At 32.8% G+C, this 12,500-nt stretch overlaps 1 protein-coding gene across 1 annotated transcript; it reads right to left on the bottom strand.

The window, feature by feature from the left end:
- Nucleotides 1-11,454: 11,454 nt before the first annotated feature.
- Nucleotides 11,455-12,146, bottom strand: LOC136828981 (protein FAM200A-like). The gene is made up of 2 exons (XM_067087379.1): nucleotides 12,057-12,146; nucleotides 11,455-11,835 (listed from the first exon to the last, which is right to left on the bottom strand). The coding sequence occupies exons 1-2, from the start codon at nucleotides 12,144-12,146 to the stop codon at nucleotides 11,455-11,457; spliced, it is 471 nt and encodes a 156-aa protein (XP_066943480.1).
- Between the last annotated feature and the right edge of the window lie 354 nt (nucleotides 12,147-12,500).

The raw sequence follows: 12,500 nt of genomic DNA, 5'->3' as shown, positions 1-12,500 counted from the left end.
GATAGTATGTGGCTTATTTTTTTAAGGAAAAAATACTGGTTGTAGGGATATTCAAAGCAATTTATAATTAAAAGGTTTTGGTTGTGGAGTTTCACATTATAAATTAGACGTAACAAAAATTCCAGCCATGTTTGCATTCTCAGCCAGGGATTATCTGCTCAGCAAACATTTGTTTCTTTTCAATGTGACAGAGCCAATGTCGCTAAGCATTAACGGTCCATAACTTGAGTAAAACCAAGATTGATATTTATAAACAAAGATTACTCACTTGTCAGTCGACTTAGCTTTCTCTGGTTTACTTTTCCTCTCATGTTTGACTAAAGACTTTGAAAATTATAGAAAGGACTTTTCAACCAATTTTACTACATTCACTGTATACCATTTTTTCCATCAACGACATAAATCAAATCTAAAGAACAAAACATCTATTAAAATGTAGAATTAAACATCTTGAATTGAATATTCGAGACTTACTACTACCTAACTTATGAAATTGCCTGTTAACCGCCAACGTAAATAGTTAAACCACGAATTTATTCGTTAAATCAGTTTAAGCGTAACCGAATCTTATTAATTAAGAATAACCACGACCATTAATTTGAGAACCTATGCATGGCTGAAGAGTTCACAATGTTACTAATAAGGAAGACTGAATAAATGAGGAAAATAGTGTGATTCAATACAGAATGAAAATAAATTATTCGACTTTAATTACCGAAGAATTAATTAGTAAGACAATTTTCTGGGTTTTAAATGCATTTACTGCTTTCTCCTTGAAAATTAACAACTGAAATCAGCATCATAATTTTAGTGAAAAGGTTCTTTCCCTACATAACAAAAACCACATCATTATAAACCAAGGCAATACAGATAATGAAGTGATAAAACTTTTTCAAGTTTTTCTACTCATTGTAGATCCCTTAATATATTATTAAGAATGGGGAAAAGGAAAATGTTACCTCCTTCTCTCTGTGTAATATATGTTAGCTGAAATATGGATAAGATTAATTATAGCAGGAGGAAAAAAAACGTAAAACTGTGAAATTGATTTAGAAATGGAAAAAAATCGAGTGGAAAAAATGTTTTTAGGAGTCAGAATCTGTATTTCACTTGACTTAAAATTATGAAAGGTAGTTGTGTTAAGTGACTTAAATGCAAAGGTAATTTATAAAGATTGAGTAAATAGGAATGGGGAGAGTTTTGAGCAGATTTCATAGAAAAGGACTTTTTTGTTAGAAAAACATAATTTCTCTGGAATATTTATCGCGTTAATGTAATTTGAAAGTTGGCTTATTGTTACTGAAAGTGAAATGCTACTGTATGGTATTAATAATGTAATTAGAGCACTGACCAGGGTCTCCAGAGTATGTCTGAATTTGGCAAAGGCTCCAAAAGACGAGGTGTGAGAAATATGTAAAGGTAGAGGTGATAGAGGAAGTTTATAACTTACAAGGCTCACAGAGAGCATAAAAACCAAATTTTGTAGAAAAACACATACAAATTTAGTGATTCATTACTAAACTATTGCAAGGAAAATCTTCACGTCGATTTTGCTTTGATTAAAATGATGAAGTTAAAACGCCCCTTAGGAGCTATCACATTCACATCACAAAATATATACAGTATATATGAAAGTTTGCACTGAAATTATACATTACCAATAAATTATCAGAAAATAGTTACAAATTATTCAGTGTTTTTTTGCAGAAAGCAATAGAATTAGTTTTAAAAGTTGCCTCTTTTCTACAACTTCGTAATATTTTATGCTCCATGAAACTGTATACTCAAATGACCTCTTTACTTTCAGAATGGAGGCACTATTATACATGGAAGTATATGAAAATGAATGCATTGAGACCAGTTTATGCATCCTGTATACCTACGTGCGTCCTCACAAACTCGTATAGACAAAGGATCTTAAATTGGAATCACAGCCAAATGATTAGTGTGCCAAATCCAGAAGAATGCTTATATTTACCAAACTTTGTAATTATGTTCAGAACTGGTCGAAATATGTATATTCTTTTTAATGGAAAGTGCTCCTGTTTAGACTAATAATTTATCAAACCCACTGCCAAAAGGATATCTGCTAAATTAAGATTTTCTTTAAGTGAGCTGGCCGAAGGACGGGATTCGAGACCATTATAAAAAATTATGGAATATAATAACACTTAAGCTACGGACAATGTGTCATTTTTCCATTCAGATGAAAATTTGATATTTATAAATTTAGAACCTCGTGAAATTGTTTAGTTAACCCATGGAACCCTTTTAAAGGCAGAAAATATGTAGATAACACGATAACTATTGGGTGCTTGTATCAATTTTAAGACAATGAATACTTTTATGGTTTTGCAGACAAATGATGATTCACATTTTCATTTTGTAAAACACGATGATATACTAATAATGAAATGCTAATCATGATCAAGGAGAAAATGGACTGAAGATCGAAATGGATAAAAACAAAATAATATCACCCCACAACGAAAGCGATCACACTACAGGGAAGTAGTCTTATATGTTCTAAACTTAAATGAGAGAGAGAGAGAGAGAGAGAGAGAGAGAGAGAGAGAGAGAGAGAGAGAGAGAGAGAGATGCTTACCTGAAACAACGAGGAAGAAAAATGTCAAAATGAGAGCCAATTAATGCATTCGCTTCTTTAAAAATAACATATGACTCACATTAGTAGAAGGTTGAAAAGCATCTATTTATGTTTGATTGCATAAAGCATTACTAAGCATTTATACATTTAATTACTTATAGCTTAGGCCAATTTGATTAGTCAAATAATAATAATCTAAAAGTCACAATATTAACCGGCTACCGAAGTATAGATATTTTTCCGATGGAGGGGACCAATACGCAAAACATGTTATTATAACTGGAAAATGATCTTAGTTTAATGTAAAAAATATATATTATAAAAGAATTGAAACAAGATGCCTCAAAAAAGAAAATTGTTTTAAAGATAAAGCACAGACTGAATGCGGGGTGTAGAACATATTAATAGCAAGCTATTAAAAGCCTAGATTCCATGTCTAGAGGCAGAGAGTTTTACATATTTGCACTACCAGAATAAAATCACTGTAAACCGTCAATTTATTGCTACCTCAGCTTTGTTCTTCAAACTCGCACACACAAGAACGCTCACATGCTAATATACAAACACATTCTAAAAAAAATTACGGAAAAAATATTACGGTAAAACGGAAAAACTACGAAATCACTCCAACAACCGGTCAGACCCCGGGTACATTATTTGCACTTTTGATCCTGACGATCCTGTCAAAAAGAGCACAGTAGCATACACAGTTAGAGAGAATGTCAATAAGTCGGTTTTTTTTTTTTATCAAATCAAACATATAATGGTTTTCAATTAAAAATAGTACTGATGAATAGGAACGTAGAAAAGTGTATTTAGTTTTATACATATTTTGTATCGCGCATGGTTACCTTTCTAATAATTCTTTGCATTAAGTACATTATTTCAATTTGTGACCAGATTATCCCGGATTACCGGATTTTTTTACTTTTAACACAGTGGTTCCCAACCTTTGTCACTTTGAGGAACCCTGAGACAATTTTCTCATCCCAAGGGAACCCCAATATATAATATATAATTTATATATATATATATATATATATATATATATATATATATATATATATATAATATATATATATATATATACATATATATATACATATATATATACATATATATATATATACATATATATATACATATATATATATATATATATATATATATATATATATATATATATATATATATATATATATATATATATATATATATATATATATAACATATATTATATATATTATATATATATAGCCATAGTTTGGCGAAGAGCTGTGCTGTGTCTCAAAACCCATAGATAGATACATAGTATCCCCGTATATACACCTAAATCTGTCTCTCTATACTAAGGTATGGGCATTGAATACCCAATGGCACCCAACTGTGGATTGGGATTACTCTGACAAACTTTGTTCTATCTCAGTCGCGGGGGTGCAAAGCAAAGAGCAGTGGGACTTCCTGAGGGGGGATAACACAGCCGTTTCTTCTTAAAATTAATAATTTTCAGAATCTAGCGGATTATATATACGTATATATAAATAAATATATATATATATATATATATATATATATATATATATATATATATATATATATATATATATATATATATATATATATATATATATATATATATATATATATATATATATATATATATGAAGCATGAATGAGAAGTAGAAAAAATAAGAATAAAGTTATATGTTGTAAAAGTATAAATGACATTTTTGGTGTATTTGCTTTTATTTCTTATTATATAAAAATTCACAATGTGACGGAGTTCACTAACAATTCTTTGATAATAGTAGTTACATGACCTAAAACTTGTAAAGACTGTAAATACAAAAGTCAACATAGTCATAGCTTTTACCTTCAGTGTCATATTTAGGTTGCTTGTCTTTGCATAATTTCTCAATACTTAGGCGAAATTCTGACAAACACACCCGCAGTTCTTCCTAAACAGACAGAAGCCGATTTCTAGATTTGCTTTTTACAGTACTAAGACATCGAGTAAAATATAAAATGCTTTTGCTGAGACGACTGGGTACTCTTCTCTTACAGAATTCCAAAAACACATGAAGTGGTACTTCATTAAACATTGTCCTCAAGGTTCTATCACACTTTAGTTTAGTTATTTCTTCCTCTTCTTGTGGATGAGCAGGTTTTGCGAAATTGAAGAGAGCTCAGTAAAGGGATTTCTAACCCAGTCATACAAATCTGATGATAAGGATGGGAAGTACTTATCAAGTTTTTCAGCCAGTGATTCCAAATGACTCCTAATTAAGAGTATGCTTTCTTGATAATCAGTCTCGGTATCAACTTGCAGTAGGAGTGGAAACATTCCAACATTGTCTCTTGAGAGATGTTTTTTCCAAACAGTAAGTTTATTCTTGAAAGCAATAAGCCTGTCTGTCCAAGTCAGAATGTCTTCTTGTCGACCCTGCATGCTGGAGTTCAGGTGATTTAAATGGTGATAAATGTCTGCCAAATAAGCTCATTTCATCTGCCAGTCTGTGGATTCAAGATTTTCATAAAACTTGCTTAATCGTTCTCTTTGAAGAAAAGAGGCAATTCTTCTCGCAGCTCAAATACCCTTGGCAGAACTTTCCCTCTGGAAAGCCATCTGACCTCGGTGTGCAAAAGGAGAGTCACGTGATCTTTTTGTATATTTTCACACAACCTGGCAAACATGCGAGACTTAGAGGTCGTTGCTCTATGAAATTGACCATGTTAACAGTTACATCTAGAACTTGCTTTAGTTCATCCCCAATAGTTTTTGAAACAAGAACTTCTCGTTGGAGAGAACAATGAGTCGCCATAACTTCCGGGTTTATTTCTTTTACACGTGATATAAAGCCTTTTACTGAGCCAGTCATGGAGGGGGACCATCAGTGTAGATTCCAACACAATGATTCCAGGACAAACCACAAGAATCCAAATATAAAGACAATGTGTTAAAAATATCTTGCCCTTTGGTCGTGTCTGGTAGCTCTTTACAGCAAAAAAAGTTCTCCTTTATCTTACCCTCATTTTCAAATCGAAAAAATGCTAGCAGCTAAGCTTGACCCGTTATATTCTTCGACTCAGGAAAACTTTGTATGTTTCATTATTTCAGACAAAATATCTGAAATGTTTCGGGACATGCCATCCACACGCCTACTAACTGTTGTATCAGAAACAGGAACTTTGCTTATTTCTCTCACAGCTTCCTCGCCAATCATTGTCTTTACTATTATTTTACAAGCAGGCATTATTAGACCCTCAGCAATAGTGTGACTTTTCATGTTTTTAGCAACTAGCTCAGTCACTAAATAGCTCGCTTCTTGGGCCTTTTCACTTGTCGTTACCTTCTTTCCAAAGAACTCTCTTTGTTTCTTCTGTGAATCCACGATTCTTCGAAAATAATCAACTGATTTATTAGACAAGTGGCTGTGATTAGCAGAGAAAAGTCGCTCTAACTTGGCAGAGGCCATAGCTGCGTTAGCTAGTTTTTTTTCCACAAATGATGCGTAATGGAAGAGGACATTTTTCGTCCTCCGTCCACGTGAATCGAACGACCAGATAACTCTCAGTATAATGCCAAATTTTTTTATCACTCGCTGCTCCTTTGCTTGTACTTGGCTGAGAATCATTTTCACTCTCCTGATCCTCTTCATCAATCAAATGCTTCCTTTTAAAAAATTTCAACATCTCACCCTTTCACAATTACTAAAGGACGGTTGAACTAAAGATTGTTGCTCGCTCTGTTCAAGGCAGACTAATTAAGAAATGAAAACGATACTACGCAAGTCCTCGGATCAGCTCGTAACACGTATGAAATCCGTTGAACGGTGCGATACGAGGAAAAAACAATATATAAATAAAAAGCAATTAAATAAAACATGAATTCTCACGGAACCCCTGGCGATCGTTAGGTGTTAAAGTTTAACACCTAAGCAAATGATGGTTCTTGTTTCGTTTGCTTCTTTCTTCACCATGCTTTTAAATCACGTTTTAATTAATTGTGCATTGACAATGCGTGAATAAATTTGATAGGGCTTGGTACTCAGCTTCTGCTAGTTATTATCCTGTGGTATATGCTTGTTCACATGCTAAGAGACATGGTTGCGAGCATATATACAAACACAAATACATACACATACACACACATACACACACACACACACTACACTATATATATATATATATATATATATATATATATATATATATATATATATATATATATATATATATATATATATATATACATATATATATATATATATATATATATATATATATATATATATATATATATATATATATATATATATATATATATATATATATATATATATATGTATATATATATATATATATATATATATATATATATATATATATATATATATATATATATTTATATATATATATATATATATATATAAATATATATATATATATATATATATCAAAGAAAGCCTCGATGGCTCAGTCGGTTTGTAACAGCACCGGACTTCGTAGAGGTCTGTGGCGTGAGTTCAAAACCCGCAGCCGGCTGATCAGAAACCAGACACTTTGCTATCCGTGTAGACATCCCGGGATTATATATGTAATCAACGGATAGGTTTTGCTTGAAAAGCAAATGGATGTTACAGACTAAAACACACACAAACAAAGCCACTACAACACCTTCTAAAAAAACATAACAAACATCTCACGTCTCCGAACTCTCGCCATACCCTGCGCAATAACTTCCGGCGCTGCTGGGAAGAAAGGCGTTGGGTCGGGTATGATTCATGAAAGATACGTGCGGTCTAAGCGATGTCAGGCAGGGCAGCCGATCAGACCCAGGTCCCACCCCAAAGCCAAATCAAAAGTCCTTCAAAGAAGGCATCGTGATCTACCCACATACAAAAATGGGAATAAAAGCACGTTAAAATAAAGAAGAAGTTTTTCTAGATATATATATATATATATATATATATATATATATATATATATATATATATATATATATATATATATATATATATACAATATATATATATATATATATATATATATATATATATATATATATATATATATATATATTATATATATATATATATATATATATATATATATATATATATATATATATATATATATATCGACGAAGGAAACGTCTTTCAAAGCAACCTCACTCATGTTACCATAATAATGTAACTAATAGAGAATACATTTCATTTTAATTATTTCTTAAATAGATAGAAAGAACTGTGGGGTTCATTCACCCTTCGTCAACTCTCTCCTCCATTTCCCCGATGGTTAAGCCTAATCCTTCTCTCTCTGTTAAAATGACTGCCTGAGGGCCTTATTTTAGGTGTGGCCTTCAAGGATGCCTTCCTCGGCGGCGCTGGAAAATGGTCAAGGAGGGCCTGAAAAGAGAAGGTTGGTGCCACACCACTTGGAAATGGCGACTTCTCGACGAGGCCTGGCTGAATGCCCAAGTGTTCTCTATAGAAAATGAAGAGGAGATTGACCTTTGTGCCACCTACCTGGATGCCATGGCATAATTGCTGAGGTTATAAATGTACCATGCAACAGTAGTTAGAGAGGGAAGCGCTCAGAACTCCACCAAGGACAGATGTCCTTCTTTGCCTGTCCCTTGACTCCCTCCATGTGTCCGACCTCAAGTTCAGACTGAATACTCTTTGTCATGGCATCCCTTAATTCCCTCCTCCAATGTCGGTGCCCTCATTGGACGAGGGCACCATCATCTTGACAAAGATGGGCCTTGGCTGTGGAACCACTCCCGACTCTATCCCATGTGCAGTGACCTTATGCCAACCCTTAATCTAACCCTCTGATATGTTCCTGTTATGAGGACATCATCGACATAGAATATTTCTCCTGTGGAGGATTCATTCATTTAGCAGGCATTCTTCTGATCTGTGTTTATTATGTAAATATAATTAATTAAGAGAACCCTTCAGTTTATGTAATCTTCCCTCACATGAAGAAGGCCCTCAGCCAGCATTGTTTCCCTTGATTTATTCATCTACAACAGCGTTTCTCAACCTTTGTCACTCTTCATGAGGAACCCTAAGATATATATATATATTTATATATATATATATATATATATATATATATATATATATATATATATATATTTTTATATATATATATATATCATATATACACATACAAGGAACCTAGGTGTCTCGAAACCCGTGAGACTGATACATGCAACCCTACTAAGGTACACAGTGGCACAGCTATGGACTGGGTCACTGGACACACACACACACACACATATATATATATATAATATTTTCATCATAAATATATATATAGATATCAACCGTCGCCTGCATATATATATATATAAATATATATATATATATATATATATATATATATATATATATATATATATATATATATATAAATATCAGGTACAAGGTTAGCACGAATTTTGAGTGGTTTTAGTTTGATATTATTTTTTACAAATGGCTGTAACAATTTGTTAATTTGCCTTGTGATTCTCTTCGTGGGTACGGGAAACGTAAAAAGAGGAAAAACAAAGGAGAATTTGGAATATAAGCTTGTGTTACTGCTACCTTTTGGCTGTATTTACTATATACAGGAACTCAGTAGATGTTCTAAAGGAGATTCCCTGGGATTTATGTATGTGTGGGATACAGACACTGTTTACATACGAACATAACTGAAATAGAGATAAATCTGTGAAAATAGATATAGAATAATTTACTAGGGTGCCAAAGGGTAAAAGAATTAATAGTGCTTAAATGGTTACAAAAATTTATGGAATTTTCCTTAGAAAATATTTAATGGCTAGAAATTTTCATCGAGGGCATTTTAAACGATTTGGTTTCTTAACTGGTGAGTCACTGGATGGGGACATCAGAAATCAAGCCAATTGATTGTGGAATAGTATTTGTTTTATCATTAATTTGTCCATGCATAAAAATTATAAAAGAAATGTTGAACGTCTTCACAAGTTCACTCCATAAGACCTCGTAGCTTTTGCCTTTTCCTCCTTTGGGGGGCAGGGGAACCAACACAGATGCTTTGACTCATTCCAGCTTCCTGAAGTAAGAGAACATTATCGTGCCGGAAGAAAGATTCAAAATGGGAATAACTAATCTTTTTAAAGAATATGATGGTGTAAATTTTTCAGAATCATAATAGGGAATAACATATGTATATTATATATATATATATATATATATATATATATATATATATATATATATATATATATATATATATATATATATATATATATATATATATATATAGCTGTATATATATATAAATATATATATAGATACATAGTATACAATACACACAGACCATACTAAGGTATATATATATGAATATAATGGTACAATAGACTATACACAAATTTGTTCTATATCTCAGTCCCGGCCATGCAAATATATATATATAATATAACATAGTCTTTATATATATATATATATATATATATATATATATATATATATATATATATATATATATATATATATATATATATATATATATATAAATATATATATATATATATATAAATGGAAGCATGAATGAGAAGTAGAATAATGAAAATAAAATTATAAGTTGTAAAAGTATAAAAGAGTTTTTATGTATACGCTTTTATTTCTTATTGTATGAAATACGCAATTTGACGGTTTTCAAGAACAATTCTTTAACAATAGTAGTTACATGACCTAAAACTTGAAAAAAATTGTAAACACAAAAGTCAACATAGTCAAAGGTTTTACCTTCAGTGTGATACTTGGGTTTGCTTGTCTTTGCATAATTTCTAGATTTGCTTTACAGTACGAAAATGAAAAAAACTTGCTTACAAAGGTAAGAAGTAGAAAATTGGAGTAAAATATCCAATGCTTTTGCTGAGACGACTGGGCACTCTTCTTTTACAGAAATCCAAAATACATCAAGTGATACTTTACTAAACATTGTCCTCAAGGTTCTATTACACTTTAGTTCAGTTATTTCTTCCTCTTCTTGTAGACTGGGCAGGTTTTGCGAATTTGAAGAGAGCTCAGTGAAGGGATTTCTAACCCAATCATACAAATGTGATGATAAGGATGGGAAGTACCTATCAAGTTTTTCAGCCAGCGATTCCAAATGACTCGTAATTAAGGGTATGATTTCTTGATAGTCGCTCTCGGTATCAACTTGAAGTAGAAGTGGAAACATTTCAGCATATCCTCTCGAGAGATTTTTTTTTTCAAACAATAAGTTTATTCTTGAAAGCAATAAGCCTGTCTGTTGAAGTCAGAATGTTTTCTTGTCGACCCTGCATGCTGGAGTTCAGGTTATTTAAATGGTGATAAATGTCTTCCAAATAAGCTAACTTCATCCGCTAGTCTGTGGATTCAAGATTTTCACAAAAACTTACTTAATCGTTCTCTTTGAAGAAAAGAGGCAAATTTTCGCAGCTCAATACCCTTGACAGAACTTTCCCTCTGGAAAGACATCTGACCTCGGTGTGCAAAAACGAGTCTCACGTGATCCTTTTGCATATTTTCAAACAACCTGGCTGGCAAACATGCGAGACTTAAGAGGGCGTTGCTCTATGAAATTGACCATGTTCATCCCCAATAGTTTTTGAAACAAGAATTTCTCGTTGGAGAAAACAATGAGTCGTCATAATTTCCGGGTTTATTTCTTTAACACGTGATACAAAGCCTTTTACTGAGCCAGTCATGGAGGTAGCACCATCAGTGCAGATTCCAACACACTGATTCCAGGACAAACCACAAGATTCCAGATATAAAGGCAATGTGTTAAAAATATCTTGCCCTTTGGTCGTGTCTGGCAGCTCTTTACAGCGAGAAAATTTCTCTGTTATCAAATCGAACAAACGCTAGAAGCTGCTCTTTACCCATTATACCCGTCGACTCATCAACTTGCAGGGCAAACTTTGTATGTTTCAGTATTTCAGACAAAATGTCTGAAATATTTCGGGACATGTCATCCACACGCCTACTAACTGTTGTGTCAGAAACAGGAACTTTGCTTATTTCTCTCACAGCTTCCTCGCCAACCATTGTCTTCACTATTATTTTAAAAGCAAGCATTATTAGACCTTCAGCAATAGTGTGACTTTTCATTTTTTTAGCAACCAGCTCAGCCACTAAATAGCTCGCTTCTTGGGCCTTTTCACTTACCGTTACCTTCTTTCCAAAGAACTTTCTTTGTTCCTTCTGTGAATCAACGAGTCTTCGAAATTAATCAACTGATTTATAAGACAAGTGGCTGTGATTAGTAGAGAAATGTCGCTTTAACTTGGCGGGGGCCATAGCTGTATTAGCTAGTTTTTTCCACAAATGGTGCATAATGGGAGAGGCCAGTTTTCGTCCCCTGTCCACGTGAATCCAATGGCCAGATAACTCTCATTATAATGCCGAATTTTTTTATCACTCACTTCTTCTTTGCTTGTACTTGGCTGAGAATCATTTTCACTCTCCTGATCCTCTTCATCAATTGGATGCTTCCTTTTCAAATATTGCAACATCTCAGCCTTTCACAATTACTAAAGGACAGTTGAAACAGAAATTGCTGCTCGCTCTGTTCAAGGCAGACTAATTATTAAGAAATGAAAACGGGACTACGGAAGTCCTAGGATCAGCTCATAACACTATGAAATCCATTGAACGGTGCGGTACGAGTACAGTATGCTTCATGACTCATGCATCCTCGACATCCCATTGTTCGCCTATTGTGCAAACCATTTCACCGCCATTTGTAATACCTACCTTTAGTAAAATTGAGGAAAAAAATGTCGCACGATATGCTACAATAAAAAAAAAAAAATATAGGCATACAATTTCTCACGGTATGTTTAACGAAGAAAAAATATGTAAGTAAA

This window comes from Macrobrachium rosenbergii, chromosome 43 (genome assembly GCF_040412425.1).
Source record: "Macrobrachium rosenbergii isolate ZJJX-2024 chromosome 43, ASM4041242v1, whole genome shotgun sequence".
Lineage (NCBI taxonomy): Eukaryota > Metazoa > Arthropoda > Malacostraca > Decapoda > Palaemonidae > Macrobrachium > Macrobrachium rosenbergii.
The sequence above is the reverse complement of the archived record's forward strand: the minus strand, read 5'-3'. Positions and strand labels throughout refer to the sequence as shown.

Coding starts and splice junctions, on each gene's coding strand:
- LOC136828981 (XM_067087379.1), bottom strand. CDS start 12,146: ATGTTGCAATATTTGAAAAGGAAGCATCCAATTGATGAAGAGGATCAG. Junction 11,836..12,056: donor CAAGTACAAGCAAAGAAGAA/GTGAGTGATAAA, acceptor GTTGATTCACAG/AAGGAACAAAGAAAGTTCTT.